Genomic DNA, 23,963 nt, shown 5'->3' with positions numbered 1-23,963 from the left:
CCTCAATGCCAGGCGGAACTGCGCAGCCGAAGCATGGCAGTTGCTCAGTGTGGATGTACACATGAACACAAAAGTATTTTTTAGTTCCTTCATCTGAGCCTCTGAAGAAACAATGGGTTAATTTTATTTTCTCTGGAAATTTCCAAACATTTCACCGACTGTTTCCTCAACTTGGGCCAATACAGAGCTGGCCTCGGATCGAGCTACCAAGCAACACTTTCTGATGTGTAATTGTTCAAGTTCAGACAGGTAATCTTTCTCTCAAAATCGTTCAATACTGTTTATGCATCAGTAAGTCAAGCCAGTGACTAAAATATCAGCTTCACATCGTTTCTTTTAGTAGGATGAAAATTGTGAACAAATTATATACAGAAAGCGATCAAAGAACAATCTTTCCACACTTGCCAAACTCGTTATGAAATCAATGGCGCACGTTACTGCACAACGAAGCTCTTACTGTATTTACATCATCGTGTTTGCATTGGTGAAAGCATTAGAGAGTGCAGAAACTGCTTTGCAATGATAAGATCTTCATTCTCGCGATCAACACACTGTCATTTGCTCAATGCTCATCACGGCAACATTTTATGTGATGGGAATAGATCTAAATACTTTAAAAACATCTTACGATTCGTTAATCTCGATAGCTGTTATAGTAAAAACGTATAATAGCAGTAGTAAAAGTATTCGGGAGAGAGTTTCACATCTAATGCGTAGCTATTTCATATGCAAGCATGTCAGCCAATCACAGCAGTGGCTGCGGTTACACTGAATCCCACAGCAGACACGCCCCTTCAAACAGAGTGTTCAAATCAGAGGCTAAAAGCAGGCTAGGAAAAATGCCATTTATTTCTAAATTATGATTATTTTTTATCTAAAAAACATACTAACATTATAAGGGTAACCCAGGAAACATTATAAAATAATAAAAAAAAACATTCCAGGGCACCTTTAAAACGAGAGCTGCATTTAGCTTAAACATTAAATTTTATTTATTTAATTTTATTATTTAATTTTATTTAACACCAGTTAATACAACATGTGTTGCCCAAAATCACAACCTAAAACAATGAACCGACACTAAGACATAGTAGCAGTTGAAACCCCTTTCGTGAGAGTTCCCAAATAGTATTAAAAAATGTTGTGATTTTAAAAATAGCCAATGGATTTGACAGATCTATGGTGCGGACCTGCACCTGAGACCTAGACCTGAGACCCGGGTCTCTCTGTAGGCAAGGGCGTTATGAGCTGATGCCTGCTTACATCATACAGTACCACAACATCCAATAGGAAAATTGAACTGGAGTAGCCACCATTCAACCTGAAGAGGGCAGTACCATGTTTTTACACCATATATTGTAGAATTAAAACACTACTTTATACCCAAATGTCAAAAAATGCACTCGAATCAATGAACAGCATTAATAAAGCCCCATTCTTACAGATCATTAACTAAAAAAGTTGTTTTAGGGTTTAGTTACCCTTTAAAGATACACACATTATTTCATACACGAATATACACGAATCAGCAAGATCAAAAGTTAGCACAAATTAACTTTGTTTAGGCTGCTTGGTTTTTGCTGTTTTTTATTTTATCTTTATTTCCAAAAACATATGGTTTGAAAAAAAAAGAAAAGGAAACCTCCTTCCTTCCGGATTATGCAATAATGGAAATTATCGATTTCAAACTGTGATTTGTTTAAACATAAAAACTACTTATAATGACAAAACCGCTAATTTTCCACCCCATTTTGAAGCTCATTATGAATAATTTTGCTGGGTAAATGGGTCAAATGTGCTTATGGGATTGTAGCAAAAGAATAATGTAATGAAAACACTGTGTAGCATCATCATTGTTGTATTTCCTCCCGTCCCATTTAAATGAACGTCTAACCGTCTGGAATCACCCTTTGAACTCGGTTAAAGGCTGTAATTAAACGAGAGGAAGTTCCCCATTCAGTCAGGTACGTAGGAGGAGCGGAGACGCCTTGTCTTGGAGATCATTCAGAGCAGAAGTCTGTGTTTAAATGGAGCTCCTCTCTTTTCAGCTGATGTACAAGGATCCCATTGAGATACGAATTGATTGAGAAGGGATAAGCTCATACCTCAGGCTTAATGTCTCGCATCTCAGATTCACTTCCTGGCTTTTGAAGTCTCGGTTTCTTTGAGTTCTTCACCCTGAGCAATAGTCCACAACTCATGTGAGATCTGATATGAGAGGTTTAACTTTTATGGCTGCCCCACAAGACCGAGTCAAGAGGGAAACCGGACCTGACTTAGAGATTGGAGATTGACACGTTTGTTTTGTCTGTTAAATAAATGTAAACTTTAGAGAAAATCTGAGGACATTCCCTCATTGCTTTATTCAGATATTTCCTGGTATTACAACTAAAATAAGCAAAACTAGTTAGAATGTTTTGAAAAATAACTGTCACATTCACTTTTAAAGTGCCCCTATTATGCTTTTTCGAACATTACCTTTCATTACGTGTAATATAGCTGTTAGTGAATGTGAAATATCTGCCAAGTTTTAAAGATAAAAATTCACAATAAATAAAGTTATTGTCTTTTAAAAGAAAGAAATTATTCTGAACAAGGTCTACTTTGAGCCAAAAACTAGTTCTAGCAGAAGAGTTTGGTTCATGATGCCGACATGTCGAGAAGACGCTGTTTTTTAGCGCTGTGAAAGCAGATCCATTTTGCATGCACTTCCAATGGATGAGGACTCATGCTGGAATTGATACGGTAAAACTGGTCCCATTGTTATTGTTTCGTATCACTGTCTATACAAATTCTGAGGAAGATCTGGAGCTGAAATTCAGATATGGTAATGGGCGAATGGTAATTTCCAACACACGCTGTAGACTAATCACAACAGACTGGGCCATCTGACCAATCAGAGCAGAGTATGCTCTTGGAAAGGACCCTTTATCGAACCGTTTCAGACACTGTGAGAGTAGAGCTGCAATGTTTATTATGAGTAAATGAAAGTGTTTGTTTTTTGACCTTGGAAAACCTATTGTAAGAGACCTACAATAAAAATTTAAAATAACACAATAGTATATTTTTATGAAGGAAATTAATATTTTTTTCTACAAGGATGACATTTACACTGTGATAAAATGTTCCTATTTCAAATAAATGCTGTTCCTTTGAACTTTCTATTTATCATATTCTTTCATTACACATTCTGACTATCATGTAACTTAGTTCCTGCTTGTCTGTACAAATGCAAGTAACACTGTTGCTTGGGTTTTGCTAGAGGGTTGCTAGTTTGATCTGGTCCATGTCAAAGGATCCCACCCTGTACAGTGTCTATTAACGACAATTCACATTTCACAGACAGATGCGAACAACGGCAACAGACACTTTCGAATCAGTGTGTTACCCTTGTCTGCGTCTGTTGGCATTGGTTGGTGCTTGTATTCACAGATTGAACATGTTAAATTTGCATTTGTAGGGTTGTTGAATATCTGATAATTTGGTCGCCATTTGTTGGTAGGTGCAGTGTGATTTGGCCTTTAAAAGCTTTCACCCCCTCAGACTCTTTGTTTAGCAATGTTTAGCAATGTTTTGTTAGGTTACAGAATTAAATCACAGTGGACTTAATTTGGCTTTTTAGCCACTGATGAACAGGAAAAATTATTCTTTTCATGTCAAAGTGAAAACATACAAAGTTTGTAGATTATAAGTATTCATAAATATTCAAATCATCACTGCCACAGCCAATCGATCAAATAATATACTCTAGTATGAAAAAACCTTTTGATGATCAGTGTTGTGGCAATATTTGTAGAAGTTTGTTTCCATTTTGACCAAATGCTTGTTGTTTATTAGTTCCTTTGTGATTCAGTGTTCTAAAACAATAATTGAAAATAGTGCATCAAATGAAAATAGTTAATCTAATCCCTTAGGAAAGCAGCAGCATAATTTGGGGAATCATTCATATCTGTACACTGTTAAGAAAAGGAATTAAAAGGTTATATGGAATCTTAAAGGGTTCTGTCGGGTGCTTCATATATAGAACCTTTTAGGGGTTCCATCATGGGATCATTTTGTTTTAATTCATTAATACATTTTAATTAAATTTTACGAATTAAACCGCTTGTAAAAATACCTTATCACTAGAAAAAAATAGAAATAGCTTTGTTAAATATGAACGTATTTCGGTTTCCCGGACAGGGTTTAAATTAAGCCTGGAGTAGGCCTTAATCTAGAATAGTTGATTGTGTCTTAAAAGATGGCTCTCTGTAACACTGATTAAGTACAGATTAAAACCAACTGTGCTAATCTGAATTAGCATGACAGAGGTTGCCTATAAAACATGGAATGAACCAAGAAAAGCTTAAAATTGCATGGAACTGAGAAGTAAATCCAAGGAAAACAATGGCATCAGAAAAAGACTGCTTTCAAAATACATTTACTAACAAGAGAAAATTATTTTTAAGCAAGCTAAATAATCTGCACACACTTGCTATGGAAGAAAAGAAAAGCCGGGAAATCTATTTGTAATGATTATATATATGCACAACTAGAATCAGTGGTGTTCATTAACAATGCATGGTTTTCATTTAAACATGAATTATTCAAATAACTCTATAATTAATGCTTCTTGTTTATTCCTGTGATTTACATAACAAACTTACTAACTGTAGAGGCCAAGACCAAACTTTAAGCCCCTGAGGTGCTTTCCCGGGGTTGAGTAATTGACGCACCTTTACCTTGTTAGATTGATGAAAGTCCAAGTCGTATTTGCAGTTAAAACCATGGGTTCGGTTTATTTCTATCATATCGCCATATCCAGAAAAACTTCATTGCACATGTATTTGACTTTGTACTGGCATCGGCGTGTGCATATGTATGTGTGTGGTCAAAAACTGTCTGTGCTTCCGGGTAACATCGAAGGAACCAAAGATTGATACCTATTTATACTAAGGGCGCTAATTGGCTCTTACACGCCAGCCCCTAATTGTAAATGACAGAGGCATTACAATTCAAACAAATAAACAATAGAAAAGTCATGTACACAAACATCAATATCCATGCATATGTACATCATCATAAATCAGACTACCCCTCTTTTATTAAGCACAGTTTAGTTATAGGTCTCTCAATAATGTTGGTTTTGGTTTTTAGCTTGACAGAACGTACTAGGCCCCTTTTGTCAGGATACACTTCCAGCACTTTGCCAAGAGGCCAAGATCCACGTGAAGCTGTTGAATCCATGATGACTACCACATCTCCAGCAACTAGACTCCTCTTCCTTTGGCTCCACTTCTGTCTTTCTTGCAACAATGGCAGATACTCTCGGATCCATCTTCTCCAAAACAAATCTGCAAGATATTGAACCTGTTTCCATCGCCGTTTCAAATACATGTCTCAGGGTTCAAAAAGTCCAGGTGGCAAAGCTGGTTTTCCCTTCAGTAGCAGGAGATGATTTGGTGTGAGAGGTTCCAGATCGTTTGGATCGTCAGATAGCTGTGTAATAGGATGATCGTTGAGAATGGCTTCTACTTCACACATAATAGTGCAGAGTCCATCATCATCTAAGGTCTGCTGTTTTCAGAATTGATCTAAGAATGCGGCGTACCATTCGTATCATGCACTCCCAAACTCCACCATGATGAGATCCAGCCGGTGGATTGAAACTCCATTCAACCCCAGCTGGAATTAGAGCTCCTTGGATTTGCTCATGATTTAATGCAGCCAGGGCCTCCCTCAACTCCCTCTCGGCTCCAACAAAGTTTGTCCCATTGTTGCTGATAAACCGTCGTAATGCGTTTATACAGGCATTAGTCTCAAGTGAATCAGCCACCTCCAAATGAACTGCTCTACAAGCCATGCAGGTAAATATTACTCCATACCGTTTGCAAGTCGTTCTTCCTTTCTTTATCTCCACAGGTCCAAAATAGTCTACTCAAACATTGGTAAATGGAGGTAAGTCTTGGACTATTCTCTTTTTTGGAAGATCTGCCATATTTTGTTCTATAAGTCTCCCATTGTAACATCTGAAAAAACTACATTCAGCAATAACCTTCCTCACAGCCGAGTTAGCTTTGGTTATCCAGTACTTCCTTCTCAGTGCAGATAATGAATGATTTCGACCACTATGTCCCAATAGTTGGTGAATATCTTTGAGAATTAGCTTGGAAATATACTGCTCCTTCGCAAGAATGAGTGGATGCTTTATTTCCAATGGCATTGCTCCTTTTCTCAATCTCCCTCCCACTCTAAGAAGTCAATCTTCCAAGATCGGATCCAGCTTATAGATGGTACTTTGTCTGCTTAGTGTTCCTTTCTCAGATAACAGGGAAGTGATTTCATCCTGAAACCTTTGCTGTTGACAATAGCGAACAATAGCCAACTCCGCTTTCTCCAGATCCTTTGGTGTCAAGATATCATACTTTGATGTAATTGTAACCTTTACTCTTTCCCTTTGATCAGCCTGTACATTTCCAGTGGCCTCCAAAGCCTTTCTCCCACGGCTGAGCTCAAACAACATTGTCTTCAGCCTGAGAAACCAAGCCACTGCAACTTTAAGCCTCTTCCAATCTGAAAAGTAACTCAAAAGACGATCTGTAGCTTTAAGTGAATCGTCGACCACAATGTTCGCCAAGATTTCCCTTTTGACCTCTGGATCATCAGTGTCCACTCTGATATCACCATTATACCTTACTGGCCAATCTTTCTCCGGCTTCCAAAGAAACATTGGACCCTCCAGCCAAACGCTATTCTTTAGGAAGTCCGGAACCTTCATTCCTCTAGATGCAATGTCAGCAGGGTTTTCTTTAGAACTGACGTGCCTCCATTGGAAAGGGTTAGAAACATCTCTTATGGCAGTAATCCTGTTTGCCACAAAGGTTCGAAATCGTTTGTCTTTGTTATTAATATACTTAAGTACTGAAGTACTATCTGTCCAAAACACAGATTCATCCAACTCAAGCTGAAGCTCTGACTTCAGCATCACATCCACTCTGGCAGCTACAACTGCCGCTGTTAGTTCCAATCGTGGAATAGTATGGACTTCAGTGGTACAACTCTGCCCTTACCCAATAGGAAAGCTACATGGAATTCGCTTCTGCAATTCTGCAGCCTAATGTAGGACACAGTTCCGTAGCCATCCTTACTGGCATTAGCAAAGTGATGTAACTGCCTGTGTATGGGTGCTCCAAAGTCCTTCGGCTTTACACACCTGTCCAATCTGAATGAAATCAGCAACTTAATATCTTCCAACCACCGCTTCCATTGAATCAAGATATCTGATGGTATGACATCGTCCCATCCACACTTCCTCCTGCAGAGCTCCTGTTGCATCATCTTTGCAGACAAAGTGACTGGTGCTAAAATACCCAAAGGATCATACACGGAGCTTGTGATGGATAACATGCCACGTCTGGTTAGCGGTTGCTCTTTCACTTCGATTTTGATCTTAAAGGAGTCTGACTCAACACACCAAAGTAGACCTAGAGCTCCTTTCCTTTCTAGGAGATGAAACTGCTCCAAACAAATGTACAGTCATCCTATAGTTCTGAAGCTCCTTGCTCAAGTCCCCTTCTGGCCACCAGAGGAAACGAAGAAGATCTCTGTCTTGTTCTACCACCTTCACTTGATGAAACATAGCCTGTATATCCCCCATTACTGCTACAGTCTCCTGCCTGAATCGAGTGAGAACTCCTAAGATTGAGCTGGTGAGGTTTGGTCCTTGCAATAACTGGCTTTTTAATGATGTTCCCTTATAGGTAGCTCCACAATCAAACACCACTCGTAGAGAACCCTTTCTGGGAGGGTAAACACTGTGATGTGGGATGTACCACATCTTCCCACCTCCACACTGCAACTGGTCTGGCGGTACTTGCTCAGCATAACCTTTGACAATAACCTTGTTAAGATAGCTGGAATATTCCTTGTGCAACGTTGGATCATTCACAAACTTCCTTCTTAACCCAAGCATTCTTTGTTTAGCCACTGCAAAGTTATTTGATAGAAAGACCCCTGGTTTCTTAAGAGGCAACTTTAGCCAGTACCTATCATCCTGTAATGTTGCAGAAGATTCCATGATTCCCATAAATCTGCAGTCTTCTCTAGACATCTCTTTGTCCTCTGTGTTCTTTTCATTGAAGTCATGTTTATACTGATTGTTCAGCATAAGCTCCAAGCTTGTTACAGAAATCCTATTTCCCAGAACAGAAGGACGTGCCACTTCAACAGCATTGCCATTTCCATTTAAAGGACCGTTGAAGACCCACCCCAACACTGTTCTTATAGCATATGGGCCACCTCCACAGCTGTTGACAATTTCCCATGGTTCCAATAACTTGGGAGCGTTGGTTCCTATCAACATGTCAACGTTGGCCCTTTAGCTGGGAATGTGAATTTTTGACAAATGTGGCCACCTTTTAACTTCTCTAGCAGTAGCAATGTTGTCTGTAGTGACTGGCATCTTCTTCTGTGTGAGGACTTCAGGGAGAAGATAAAAGTTGTTTTCCTCCAAACCAGACACCTCCAGTCAACATAAGGAGTACGCTGGAACAACCTCTTCATATCCCATCGTTTTCAAGAGAAAATGAGCCCTTTTTCCTGTAACGCTTAACCTTTCCATAAGCTCCTCTGAACAGAATGTAGCTGTACTACCGGGATCCAAAAATGCATACGTCTGTATGATGCTGCTTCTTTTCATGGACTTGACCTGTACCGGAACAATAGAAAGAACACAGCTATCCTTTCCAGCCCCTGTATGTCCACATGTCTGTGATACTGTTGAAAGTTTAACTCCAGGTGACTCAGACATTTGTTCTGACTCCACATTAGGTTTCCTGATATGGAGCACAGAGGGATGCTGTTTATCACAAACTTCACAAGTCATGCGACTATCACACTCCCTACTTATGTGTCCCATACACAAGCATCGAAAACAAATACCTTTCTCCTTTAGAAAAAATGATCTTGTCTCTGTGCTTCTTACCTTTAAATTGTTGGCATTTCTCTAAAGGATGAGCACGTGTACAGCAATGACAAGACACACTCTTTTTCTTGGAGCAATTGGCTGTGATTTTCTCTTCATCAGGATCCACTTCAGTCACTGTAGTGGCAAAACTGCTTCCTTTCATTCTGCTCTTTGGCTGTAGCTTAAACCTGTTTGAAGTGTTTAGGCCAACAGCCCTTTGTGGTTGGCTTGCACTTTCAATGTCTCCAAAAATTGGGTCTGACAGAATTCTTACATGTCTCTCAAGAAATGAAACCATGTCTGAGAAATGAGCTCTGTCATTAGAGGCTTCCCAAATGTCATGAGCTTTGGCTCTCCACCGTTCTCTTAGCTTAAATGGCAACCTGGAAATAACAACTTTCATATTAGTTGGTATATCTAACTCCTGCGTAAAGTGAAGCTCTTCCATCACATTACAACATCCACGCAGGTATAATGCATAAGCTTGGAGGGCTCTGACATCCTCAGACTTGATGGTTGACGAAGATAAAGCTTTTTGTATATATTGTTCAAATGCCTTAATGAAAGCCCTATATTGAAATGGATCTCCTTCAAATATGGGAATTTCTCTTGTTGGTAAAGACAGCAAACGCTGCTGGTGAGCAAGAGCTGCTGTAATTTCATTCTGCTTCTGCATAATGGCCGCGGCATCTCCTGATGATATGTGTCCATGCATATTTGGTTGATTTTGCAAAGTAATGGTTGAGCCAGGTTGCAAAACTTGTGCCTGTTCCTAATCAGATTTCTTGGCCTCCGATATTGATGAAATATGCATTTCCCTTTGCTTACCATCCTGTGCAGGTAGTTTGCTTTGTGGGAATGACCACTTTGTTCGCGGTGTTTTCCATGTTTCAGGCTCATACTCCTTTGCCATGGGGTTAAGAGTGTTAAACTGTTCCTGGGTCCTTTGTTCCCTTTCAAAATAAGAGTTCATTCCATTTGACAATGCATGAGAGGAATGTTGTCCATCAGTTGCTTGCAAAACTGCCAACTTAGAAGTAGATGCCGCTAACTCTATTTCCAGCTTCATTTTCTCTTTTTTCTTCTTTATCTGAAGCTCCTCTTCCTCCAATGCACGTAGCTCTTCCAAAGCTGCCATGCGTGCCATTACTGCAGCCCTTTCAGCTGCTGCTTTAATTTGCACAGAGGAAGTGGTACTTGATTTATTACTGATGTTACTTTTGGTTTTACCCACATTGGAAACACTGTCACCTGGATTTATTCCATCATGATCACCTTCATCTTTTTTACCGTTTTCATTACAATCATTTTCAGAAACATGTTTTCCAATCCACCTTTGCACATTGACAATAAACTCATCATTAAACATCATTTTTGCTTTAAACCATGTTTCGTGTTTTTCTTTTTCCTCCTTTGGTAACAAACTCAGTATAGACCCATGCAGGCATCTTATTTCATCACACAATGCAATGTAACCTTCAAAAGCATTTTGCACATCTGAATGTTTACCAGTTTCCATTAAACCTTGCAACACTTTTCTTAAATCACAAGCCTTATTTAGCTTTGATTTTCTACCAGCTTGTAATTTATCCAACTTATCAGCAAGTGCTTCAACAGAAAGTTTGACAACACGCTTGCTGCCTTGTGTTTCACTACTGGCCATATTGTTCGCTTGGCCAGCAGATGATGCACGCTCAACTGGCGTTTTGTAGGTGTCCACACCCGACATATTTAATAATTTGACAGTTAGCAGATTACAATAAACCGAACGACACAAAGCTTATTGTTCGTCCATTTCAGCGACCAATGCATTGGGATTACGCATGTGTGCACACAACTAATAGTCTATTAGATGGCCATTTAAACACGGTGGTAGCCCTACCTTACTTCGTCAGATGAACAGCTGATGTAGGCCTATTTCAGTCGAATACAGCTCCACAACTTTCCTAGAAGTATCGATCCTCTCTGGCGCCCTATGCAGCCGATGAGCGGTGACTGTAGCCAAGCAGTCCCTTCTCCGCCGTTCTGATCAGCTGATTACCAGACGAGCCGCAGCCGGTGAAACATTCCTCACATTCTCTGTCCCCTTCCTCGTCGCCGCCACCACCAACGATATGGAAAAGCGCTTCCTCCAATTCTCCAAAACACGTCTTCAAAACTCCACCAAGCAAAAGTATTTGACTTTAGATGCAGAGGCCAAGACCAAACTTTAAGCCCCTGAGGTGCTTTCCCGGGGTTGAGTAATTGACGCACCTTTACCTTGTTAGATTAATGAAAGTCCAAGTCGTATTTGCAGTTAAAACCATGGGTTCGGTTTATTTTCATCATATCGCCATATCCAGACAAACTTCATTGCACATGTATTTGACTTTGTACTGGCATCGGCGTGTGCATATGTATGTGTGTGGTCAAAAACTGTCTGTGCTTCCGTGTAACATCTAAGGAACCAAAGATTGATTCGTATTTATAATAAGAGCGCTAATTGGGTCTTAGAATAACATTTCTTTATACATGTGGTGTTCAGTGTTTGCAGTCTAGAAGCAATACTAGTTTCAACTAGAGTAATACCATAGTGGTTGCTTTATTGTTAATTCAAACAGAATTCTTGGTAGCAGGTCCTCAGTCCAAGCACAGGCTCAACACTTGACCACAATGGTAATCCCCGAAAATACTAACATAACAGAAATTTTTAAATACGAACATAATAATAGAACATTAAACATTAACAAGTCTCTCCGTTTTCTCATCTTGCTAAAAAAATGCATAAAATATCACTTTATTTCAAAATTTACATTTCAGCCCTGTGCAAAGCATGATGGGAAGTGAATGTCCTGTATGACTGGGTTACTAGATTGAAACATATTTCAAAATGAAAACATCAAGTGAAGTCAAAGAGTGACCATTTCAAGTCAGTTTAACGTGAACTAATCACATTTGATCAAGACACCCGATACAATGGTGTTAAAACAAAATTAAATGTTTAAATGATATATTAATACATGCATGTGTGCGTGTGTGTGTATCCAAGTAGTTGCATGTTTCTTCTATGAAACACAAAGTTAATCTGAAGTTGAACCTGCCTCCTGGTAGGTTTAATTTAAGCCTCAATTTAGTCCTGGAGTAACTCTAGTCTTCCTCCAGGAAATCAGCTTATTAAACTCTGGACTAAACTAAATCTAGGACTATTTAAAGCCATAACAGAGGAAGAAGATTTCTGTTAATCTGGTTTAAAGGGCCATTTTAGTCTAGGACTAGGCTTAATCTCTGTCCAGGAAACCGCCCCTAAGACATTTCTCCTTATAAACAACCTTTTGTCATAAAGCGTTCTTTAAAATTGTTACATGCTGCTATGTATCATCCAAGGAACGAAGAACAGGACATGGAATGAATAACTAGATACATTTAATCAACACACGTAATATTCAACAATATTACTAATCTGCCTGCATTGACACCATTGTATGTTAACTAAACCGAGCTGGATGATGACATCACTGTTTTCTCCAGAGCTGCTATACAGCCAAAACAAACTTTGTTGCATTATTTTCCTGTTATCACTGTAAAGCTGCTTTGAAACAATCTGCATTGTAAAAAGCTCTGTATAAATAAAGGTGACTTGACAAGAAGCGAGAGCATACTTCAAAACAACTAGCATAACATTAAATACTGGACAGTGAATTTAGGGAAACTCAGGGCATATAAACACAGGGAAAACAAAGGGAGCTGCATGAAACGCAGGTGAAACTAATTAGTAATATGGGAACAAACTAACACACAATAGGAAACTAGGTCAATTAACAATGACTGAGAACACGGGCAAATAGGAACATGGAAAACCAAACTAAAACACCATGAAACTAAACCAAAACAGAACTACACATTACATTAGTCCCCTCTCCTGGAAGACCTGTCCTCGCACCATAACAGTCTAACTGAGGTGGATGGGTCGGGTCTCTGGAGGAGGAGGTAGAGCAGGCAAAGGGCAGAAAACCACGTAAAATAACAGAGGGAGAGACCAGGGTGGCGATGATGGTGGGAGGAGCCAGGAGCAAGAGGAGATAGGCGGGGACCCAGAGGGCAGCCCATATGATGTCCCACATATATACACAGGGAAAACAAAGGACTCCTTTACACTAAACATGAGGCTCTGAGTAATAGTTATTTCAATAATTCACAACCCTCAAAGTTTCAAAACTTTACTGAGTAGAGGTCTCATAGTTTTAAGGGTTGACCTCTTGTCTAGTACAAACAAGCATCCCTAAGGGATTTGGGATTTCTGTTGTGTCCTGACTTGGAAGTAGGTTGTTTAGTCATAACGAGCAACTTCCTTTTCGGCTGTCCAACTTCACTATGTTTAGTGATATTTGCTTCAAGGAAGCTCCACGGCCGTGAGTTGAACTTTAAATCATGGTCTATCACTAGCGTAAAGCATACATTGAGCTGATAGCCACAAGAAACACTGTGACGAAATGTGAACCTAAAAAGTCCACAGACATCTTTTCATGTCTGTGTAGGGTGTGAACAGCAAGATTCCATTGCTCTGTTCTGCAATTCTGTCATATGGGAATGTGGGTTATGTGAGGAATAGTAAAGCACGGTGTTCCGGGTAATATGGAAACGATCCTGCCATTCTGTTCTGTTGACTGTCTCCATGGCTTTATAAGCTCTCCTGCACAGTAGGTTCAACATGCCGTTTCATGTTTTCTGTGGGCCGTTTGAGGGCTTCAAAGTGATGGTGTGGGATTGTAAAACACATCGCATGTAGACAGTTTTTAATGCTCATGTAAATTTATATTTCACAGTCAATCTTTGTGTTTTTAATATTCAAAAAGTGTCTGCATTTTTCTTACACGTATTAAATTATTTATTTTATAAAATACAATTTATTTGTTTATTTTATCATTATGTACCTGTTTAATAATGTAGTATATTATTTAATATCATACTGTGGAGGAGAAACATATGAGATATTAAAGACAATATGTTTGTCACTTACCTTTTGAAATGGGTTTTTGATTGATTCTCGCTGCTAGATAATAACATGTCCTGTACATTTTAAAATAAAGTAATAAAAAAGGCAGTAAAATAGTATGAAATAAAAAAGTATTAAACAAACAAACAAATAAATAAATAGTAAAATGGGTTGCAAATGTCATTCATTTCTTGAGTATATACTGTATATATAAAGAGTGAGAGATAAAAGACAGAGGAGAGTGGATCCTGAATGGAATGTTTAAAGCAGCTGACCAAGAGCGTTCCTCACAACTAATAACAAAGCATTTGTCCCAGTTCAGCCGGGCCGCCCAAGCTGCTGAGCTGGTAGATTCGTTGTTCTTCTCCCGTCACGAAAGGGCTCAACTTGTGAATGCAATCCACTCTACATGTGCTAACGGCAAATTAACCCTTGCAAAATATCTCCCGGCGCCGTGTATTTAGCCATGTCTTTCTGAGTCTGTCTGTCTGGACGCTTTAACTGTGAGCTTTGGGGCCCGCGGCCATATTTGATCCAACAAGCACTGAGTCAAATACATCTGGGGATATCATTGCCCAGTCAGTCTGTTTCATTTTTCTATCAACTGAAAAAAAATATATACAGGAAATTTACGGTAAAAAAAAAAAAACAGCTGCTGTGGTTGCCAGAAATTGTATGAAAAAAAATATGGTAGCAACATTTTAGGTTTTACAGGTTTAACTTAAAGGTGGAGTAAGTCGTTTTTGAAATATGCTGTTTGGAAGTTAGTCGGTCCGGCACAACAACAAACGTGTAGCCAATCAGCAGTAGGGGGCATATGACGGTGGAGGAGAGAGAACGAGCAAGAGGGAGATTTGAACTGAAGAAAGACTGCAGAAATAGAGATGAGACACATTACAAAAGAGAAAAGCTAAGAAGAAATCACTGGAAAATAAAGGGTTATGTCTGGGCAAGAGCTTTAGGACCCGGGTTAATATTAGAAAAGCTGTCCACCGCTGGAGAGAGCTAAGTGGGATGGCCTAAAAACAGACGTGGAGGTTGCTTTGATTCGGGTCCAAACGTGAGTAACTGGGTTTGAGTGTCATTGTGTGTCTGGAGCTGTTGTGCTGTTGGCAACTAACAACCAACTCTTGTTTGTAATTACTATTGTGTACTGTACTTTCATTTTTTGTGCTTCCTTGTCATTCATTCATCATCTGTGCTTTATTTTTGTGAAGCATTATTCTGTTGCGCTTCTGCTATGATAAACAAACATCCTCTCTTGGATTTTGTGCGTAACAGAGGCCAGTTAGTCAGAGTCACGTTGACGACTGCGAGTGAATGCTGTGTTTTTAGCTTCATTGTTAGTGCACTCGACTTGCTTGCAGGGGGATCGGGGTTCGAGATTGACTCGGATCTGGGGTTTTAGGATTGGAGTGTGAGTTTCGGAGGCGGAGCAATGAAGAAGGGGTGTGTTTTTTTGGGTTGATTTCAAACATCCCCCTTACCCCACCTTTAAATTTGCACTAAAAAAAGATTTTAATTAACTGATAGAATGTTAATATATCAACCTTTCCTTTTCTGTTGCTCACATTGACGTTTTATCCGAATGAGAGACACTAGGAGTCCCTTTCGGGAGCCCCAAACACCTCTGACCTTTTCCCAAAAGGTCAATGAAGTTGGCGTGTAGAATTTGCATGGCTGGCCACTCCCCTGGACATACAGGTATAAAAGGAGGCCAGCGTGCTCTACACATTCAGCTTTGTTCTTCAGAACCAGATCTCATAAGCAGAGAAGCATTGCTGGCTGTCCATGCACCTCGTTGGATTTTCAAAGAGCACACTTCAGTGGTCTCCCTCTCGTTTGAGCATGGTTAAGTGCGTGAAGTTCCCTTGGGTGCATCAGCAATTGATTTTTTAATTGCCTCTAAAAGAGGCAATTTCCTTAAATAAAGAGCAAATTCCACTAAAAGTCAGCATGGTGGATCGAGTATTTTTAAATATGACTTTCCATCCTTGTCCTTCTGGTTGTGGTTGTTTCCTCTGCGGTTCACCTCTTTGTGAATTTAATATCTCATTCAGGGTTTCAAAAGGATGAGGAGCTGACAATCGCAGCATCGGAGGATGAGCTATTGTCTTCGAAGGCTGAAGATTCTCCTGGTCTATCACCTTTGGGTGTGACGACTCAGGCTGAGTGTGACAGAGTTGCATTCTTCCTGGAGGTACATGATGGACTCAGCAAGTCATGGAAGACTGGAAGGGCTTATTAGCTCTCACTACCCTCGACGGAGCGTCAGCCCGGGGATACTCGGGGTCCCACAAGTTGAGCATGTGATTGTGGTTCATCTGTGCTTGCAGAATGGCGCCACCTAGAGAAATCGCCTGGAGCTCCCGACCAGGGCCTGTACGTTTTCCCTATCTCTTACAACAAGGGCTAACAATGCCGCTGGTCTCTGCTCTGCACGCAATGGCTATCCTGCAGGTCTATCAGACCGCTCTGTTAAAAGAACTTCACAAAGGTAGTAGTGATCCAGAGCTCATGCAGGAACTGCACTCAGTGATTGACTTTGCCCTTCTGGCCATGAGATCTGGCCAAGTGCAGGCTCTGGGTTTGACAATGTCCACACTTGTGGTCCAGGAGCGTCAACTATGGCTCAAACTTGGAGAGATGTGGGAGGCCGAGAAAGTGTGCTTAATAACACTGTTGAGGACTTCGCACAGCAGTTCTCAGCAGTAAAGAAGTAGACAGAGGCCATCAATCACATCTTGCCTTGAGAAAGTTCGACCACCACATCCCTGAGGCCTCAGCCCCTGCCTGCTCGTCTCAGAGGGTGGCCTACTGTAAAGGCTGCACCGGGCCTGCCCATCAAGGAGCCTGGATCAGCAGCTTGAACGCTACGGTCCTCTCATAGGAAGTTGGTGCTGCCCGTCAATCACCAAGCAGGTAAGAACCCGCCTAAGGCTTCGAAGCGGCTGTGAGATAGGCGACCCAGGGATGAAGGAGACTCCATTGACCTGCCTGCCTCTGAAGAGACGGGCCTCCATCCCTCTGAAGGACAGGAGGAGAATTTTTAATTTTTCACTCTTATTTTGGCAGATACCACACGGCTGACGGCTCTTTCATGCTCAGAAAAAGTCCAGTTTCCTCTTTCGCTGGGTCATTCCTTAACACTAGACACTCATGGCTCTTGACGCTGGGGTTGATGCATATGAGACTGCTCTAGCAAATCCAGAGATGTGCATGGCGGCGCGGCACACATTGGTCGCCGTCACACTGAACACACCTTGGTCAGACCACGCATTTCTATGGGCAGGTGTTCCCCTAGAGCGAGTGTCCAGGCATGTTGTTGTCACAACAGATGCCTCCAACACAGGCTGGGGCGCCGTATGCTATGGGCGTGCATTTTTGGGGCACTGGATAGGACCCCGTTTGCACTGGCATATCAACTGCCTAAGTTGTTGGCTTTGATATTTGCACTGAAACGGTTTCGCCTGCTAAATGATGGCAAGCATGTGTTGATTCACATGGTCAAAGTCCCTGCAAGCCACTCACATTCCGGGTGTCCTCAATCGCGCAGCCGACATGCTTTCAGGACAGGTCACACTCTAAGGAGAAGACTCCAACCCCCAGGTGGTCCAGCTGATTTAGAGCCAATTCAACGAGGCTCAGGTGGAGCTTTTTGCCTCAGAGGAATCCTCCCATTCCACTCTGTGGTATTCCCCGACCCAGGCCCCCCTTGGCATGGATGCACTAGCACACAGCTGGCCTCAGGACCTGCGCAAGTACATATTTCCCCCAGTGATCCTCATTGCACAGACACTTTGCAAGATCAAGAACCTACTGGCCCAACCAGACTTGTTCTCAGAGCTTATGCTAATGGCGAATTCCCCTGAAGAATGACCTACTTTCTCAGGAGCATGGCACAATCTGGCACCTCCGCCCAGACCTCTGGAACCTCCATGTATGGTCCTTGGATGAGACGTTGAGGAATTCAGAGGTCTGCCACCAGCTCTGGTAGACACTATCACACAGACTAGAGCCCCTTTATTAGGCAGTTGTGTGCCTTAAAATGGCGCCCGAGATCATTTACCATGGGCGTTGGAAGGTTGCGAGACAGCGTAGCTGCATTTGGAATTTTGCTATAGCATCTGCACTGCTTCAGGATCAGGTTGTGGCTTCTAATATAGGGACCCCTTTGACACAACGTCAAAAGAGAACTCTTTTCACTCCTGCCACAACTCTGAATTGCCCGCTGAAGGGCCGATACGCTGTTTCGGCTCCTCAGCACAAGCAGCTTTTCCACAAGCTGAAGTAAATACTAATATATAGAAGGTGCACAGTATCATTCACACAAATAAACACCATCATGGTAACACACATGACTCTAAAATAATGCAATAAACATTAATTTAACAACATTAGATATAACATAAACCCCATTAGATGTACAATAGATGTAACATTGTGTGTATACAGTAACTGATAATAAAAATCTATCTATCTATCTATCTATCTATCTATCTATCTATCTATCTATCTATCTATCTATCTATCTATCTATCTATCTATCTATCTATCTATTGTATCAATCAATCAATCGTTGTGTCATTCTATCATTCTATCTGTTGTCCTTTTGTCTCAAACTTTGCTTCTATGGTTAATAATAACAGTAGATTTGAATTTCTTTTGAAGTTAAGTCAGTTTAACTACTTATTTAATTATCCTTAAATTCATAAATTTCTCATCCTGTTTTAAAACACAGCAAGTAAAAATAATTAAATAAAAAGGGGGTTTAAATAATTTGTCGAGCTCTCATTTCCATTCATTTGTAATGAAGTTGTACTTTATTTTAGCCTACCTGTCTGTCATCTGTAGTTCACACATCAAGACAGTCATTACACATTATAGATTACATTCCATCAACTCAGAGCAAGCTTTACAAATAACTGCACAAAACTATTGCAGAGACTTGCTTGCAGAAACTTGAACTCATCTGACCCTAAAACTGTAAAGCAGTCAATGACAGATGTAGCAGATATAATTGCAGCTCTTGTCTTAGTATGCATGGCTGTAAAAAGAAGAAAAGAAATAGAGCATTAGAAGAGAAGTAAAGGAATTTGAGACAACATCTGTTTTCCAATCAACCTGCTGTGCTTTTTATATGGCATTCAAAGAAAATAATTTTCCCATCATACAATTCCAGCCAGTGTAAAAATGGCATAGCCCATTATTTTCCAACATGTGTTTTAAACCTCAGCTCCATGTGTACAGATGAAAAAAATCATCCTGACACAAGCAAATCATTAAGTCATCTATATATTGCTAATATGATATTACATTTTTTGCTTTTGATGATTGAATTAGGGTTTCAGTCTCCATACATGGATTCGGTATGATATGTTTTATTGAAGAATGATGAAGCATAGTTCATTTGTTTTTACATGGCAATTATTTCCAGCATCAGTCATCAAACATTGTGACCAAATAACAAAGAAACGCTGATTTATGAACTACTGTGAAACATCCAAATCCCCCCCTTTTTTTTTGTTGCTTTCACCAGCACAGAAGATATATATTTAAATACTGTGTGAAATGTGTGAAATACTGTGTGAAACATGTATGGGACCATCTGAAGAAATTATTTCTAGTTTGTTTTTGTTTGATAAAATGTGTTAAGTGCTTGTTTATCATTGCCTTTTTCTTCTGGGCCTTATAAGTCATGCTGTTGTTGTTCAGTATTTTTATTCTGCATTGATAGTAAATAGCTGTTTTGCTGTGTGTAAGTATGTAATATGAGATGCTTCGTGCTTATTTTGTTCACATTAATTAAAATAATAATCGACTTGTTCCAAAACATAATGTAGCCGTGCCTAATGTAGACAACATTTTAAAGGGATAGTTCACCCAAAAATTCTGTCAGTATTCACTCACCCTCATGTTGTTCCAACCCCATAATACCTTTGTTCATCTTCGGAACACGAATTAAGATATTTTTAATGAAATCTGAGAGCGGATCATTCCTCCATACTAGTCCATAGGCTTCAAAAGGATTGAAACTTGCCGGCCTCGAAAAGTTATTAAAGACATCGTTAAAATAGTCCAAGTGACTACAGTGGCTCAATATTAAGTTTATCAAGCGACGAGAATACTTTTTGTGCGCAAAAACAAACAAAAATAACAACTTTATTTCAACTATCCATTTCCTTCTCTTTTGGCCTCTAGTCAGTTAACTTAGTGTAATAGCGTAGAGCTACGTCACACGTAGGCTCACTATTGGCCGACGCTGGTAATGTGGGTGATGCGTGTGACGTACAACAACAGAAGCTTTACGCTTTTACACTAGTGAACTGACTCGAGGCCCACAGAGAAGGACATGAATAGTTGAAATAAAGTCGTTATTTTTGTTGTTTTTTGCGCACAAAAAGTATTCTCGTCGTTTTATAAACTTAAGATTGAGCCACTGTAGTCACTTGGACTATTTTAACGATGTCTGTAATAACTTTTCGGGGCCTGCAAGTTCAATCCCTCAAGAAGACTATGAAGAGGTATGGAGGAGTGATCCAGCTCTCAGATTTCATCAAAAATATCTTAATTTGTTTTCCGTAGATGAACGAAGGTCTTACGGGATTGGAACAACATGAGGGAGAGTAAATACTGACAGAATTTTTATTTTTGGGTGAACTAACCCTTTAAGGCTTGTGCTCACAACTAGGTATGAATTCTTTCGTTATGTACTAATTCAAAATGCTTTCTGTTATTTTCACAGAATAAAAATAAGATGCTATAAGATAAGATAAAATAAGAAACATTCGCACAGCCCCTGTAAACTATTCCAGGAGAGAGAGGTAAGTGAGGATTTGAAGAGAGAAACATATTTTTAGTTAAATAATTGAATGCTATTGTTTCTTGTGCAGGTTTAAACTGCCAAAAACATCAGTACGATGTATATGTATAGTGCAGATGTGAATCTCAATGAATACTGATTTGATTTTTCTATTGAGTAGACAAAGTGAACAAAATGTTAGAAAGAGTAGCTAGACTAATATTTGCTGTTTTGTGTGTGTGGATATGACCAGTTGAAGAAGCCTGATGAATGTTCCATATTTTTATATATTCTTCAAAAAGTTTTCTTTAACAGTATAATGCAGTTTTAATATACTGGAATGATATACATATTACAAAAACCACACAATCTGAAAAATGTGATATATCATCATGCAATCAAACATTCTCATTTCCTGTTGAGTTACAGTGTATTCCATATAGTTCCTCTGCAGGACCCAACTGCTCTCTTGTCATCCTAAACACAGTTTTGTATTTGTTCGGGTCACATGACGTCACTGTAGCTTTGCGCCGCCATCTTTACGACCGACGGTCTCAGTAATGCCTGCAATATGTTGTGCAGTTGGCTGCAACAACAGCCGAAAGAGGAACCCCGAACTGGTATTTTATTCTATACCAAAAGAAAAGGATAGAAGAAAGAAGTGGTTAGCTGTCTATCGCATGTCTCATATTGTATCATGTCTCATCTTTCTGTGCGCACACACTGACCCGAAACGTGCAGCCACGTAGAACACTATACAGCGTGTGCTACAACTATACATACATATATTGATTTCACTTATGGCGGTCAGAGGCTAAGTGAGGTTGTCTGGGTTTCGTCCAGTGTCAGACACAAACCAGGTGCTTTCACAGAAACACTGGAAAGGTGATAGTCTGTGATGTGACGTAGGTTCTGATGTCACATCTTTGATGCATAGGGCATTATGTTTGGTATCAGTTTGTACCAAAATTAAGCGGCTAGATTTTTACATTTTCTGAAGACATTCTGACTGTCAATTGTGCAAACTTGCTGTGATGAAGTTAAGACCGTTGTGGGTGGTTGCCAGGTTGCTATGCTGTTGCTAGGTGTGTTCTAATATATTTTGAATGTCCTCCAGTCTCTGTGAATGACCCTTCAAGCAGTAAAGTATTAGATTTGTGGTTCACTGTGCTTCTTTTCTGTCCATTATCTTCTCACTCTGTGCTTTGCTCTTTCCTCAGGAATTGCTTATCTAGGTGGCACCTGTAGCTCCAAGAGGAAGTGTGTGCTGGCGGAGGACAACGGACTCAACCTGGCCTTCACCATCGCTCATGAGCTGGGCCACAAGTGAGTTTAAATGGTGTAGAAAATGATTTAGAGGCCTATGTTATTGTCTTAAAATTAGTTCTGGTGCATCACATTTTTTGCTCCATCATCACCTCTCTTTGAGTACAATGAAATATCCGAGCATGATACTTGTCTAACCCTCATGTACAATGAAGATGGACTACATGTAACATTATTTGTATTTGGGGTCCCAGAAATCTCAATAATGACATTTTTTTTTGTTTTAATGAAAATGATTTATTCAATATAGTTTAAAAAATCAGTTTGGCTTCAATTTAATTCCAGCAAAACACATTGTACAAAATGTACAATAATCAAAAATCTTGTCTTGTGAAATTTCATTCCATTAAGCCATATTTTATAGTTTGGGTTATAATAAGCATTCTTGTAGAATTATGAGTCATGAAGTATAAAGATGATGCTACAATTGTACATACTCTACCGTTCAAAAGTTTTGGGTCAGTATTTAATACTTTTGTTCCGCATGAACACATTGAAATGAACAAAAGTGATAGTAAAGACATTCATAATATTTCAAAAGATTTCTATTTCAAATAAATTCTGTTCTTTTGAATCCTGTATCAACACAAAAATATTAAGCTTCTTTTTTCAACATTGTAAGTAAGAAATGTATTTTGAGCAGCAAATCGGCATATTAGAATAATTTCTGAAGCATCCTTTGGCTCTACAGACTGGAGTAATGGTGTTGAAAATTCAGCTTTGCATCACAGGAATAAATAACATTTTAAAATATATTCAAAAAGAAAACAGTTATTTTAAATTGTAATTATATTTCATAATATTACACTTTTTACTGTATTTTTAATTAAACAAATGCAGCCTTGGTGAGCATAAGAAACTTCTTCCAAAATCAATTACCGACCCCAAACTAATAGAAGATAATAAAGAGATAGGGATAATTCTGCCAAAAACGGAAATTTAATCATCATTTACACAGCCTCATGTCCTTCCGAACCTGTATGACTTGCAGTCTTCTGTATAACACAAATTCACCCAGTTCATTTCCATACAATAAAAGCATATTGTAACTAGGGGTGTTGAAGCTCCATTAAAAGCACCATAAAAGTAGTCATATTCCAATATGCCATATTCCAACCCCTTTGATAGCTTTGTGTGAGAAAAAAAAAAAACGAAATTAAGTTTTTGTATCAGAGATTTGAGAACCATTGGTCAGTGTTTTCTTTTATTTCATGGAAAAGAGCAGCATGAACATTTCCTTTTGAGCTACGATTTGGAAGTAAAAGATGACAGACTTTACATTTTTGTTCACATGTACCAGGGATTTTTTTCACAGCTTATCAATTAAGCATCTATTTGAAGGCTGACAACATTGGCCTTTTTGTTCCAAGAAGTACAGTAGATTAATGCAATCTCGGCTATTCCCACCAGTATGGGAATAGAAAAGATAAAATAAAATGTTAGTAGAAGTAGAGGCATCTGACGAGATCTTCATCCATGATCAGACTCCTCTTCAGAGATGTAAATATATAGTTTGTAATCTAAATTATACCTGAACACATGATGCTCTCTGTTGTTTTTTTGTAAAGGCTCTGCTATGCTCTTTTTAACGACAGTGAGGGATTAAGACCCCTAAAACACTTCCATCCTCACAGAGTGATTTGGAAAATCTAGTGAAATTCCTGAAAGAGAACATGCTGTAAAACATTTTCATGTTCACACATCATTCACATGAATTACTGTATTGAACCGAATGCCACGTGTTACTCGCTTCTCACAATAGCAGCCCTTCATCTCCTTACTAGCATAAAGCCCTCTTTGATAGAACAATGATGGGCAGCCAACACCAAAATTTGTCTGGAAAAACGGCCAAGCTACATTAGCGTAAGCGCCGTCTTTGTGGCAGTGCCAGTCTTCAGAGGAGTTATCACCATACCTGC

The 23,963-nt window shown here is 39.5% G+C and overlaps 1 protein-coding gene across 4 annotated transcripts in view; it reads left to right on the top strand.

Annotated features, from left to right (window-relative positions):
- Nucleotides 1-23,963, top strand: part of adamts17 (ADAM metallopeptidase with thrombospondin type 1 motif, 17) — a 196,612-nt gene that overhangs the window by 53,991 nt on the left and 118,658 nt on the right. For all 4 annotated transcript variants that reach the window (XM_077227986.1, XM_077227985.1, XM_077227987.1 and 1 more), the window contains exon 8: nucleotides 21,939-22,044. In XM_077227986.1, coding sequence (XP_077084101.1) covers nucleotides 21,939-22,044 — 106 coding nt within the window. The remainder of the gene's footprint in view (nucleotides 1-21,938; nucleotides 22,045-23,963) is intronic.

Source organism: Siphateles boraxobius, unplaced genomic scaffold (genome assembly GCF_051911475.1).
Source record: "Siphateles boraxobius isolate OS27281-9 unplaced genomic scaffold, OSU_SipBor_1 130, whole genome shotgun sequence".
Taxonomy (NCBI): Eukaryota; Metazoa; Chordata; class Actinopteri; order Cypriniformes; family Leuciscidae; genus Siphateles; species Siphateles boraxobius.
The sequence above is the reverse complement of the archived record's forward strand: the minus strand, read 5'-3'. Positions and strand labels throughout refer to the sequence as shown.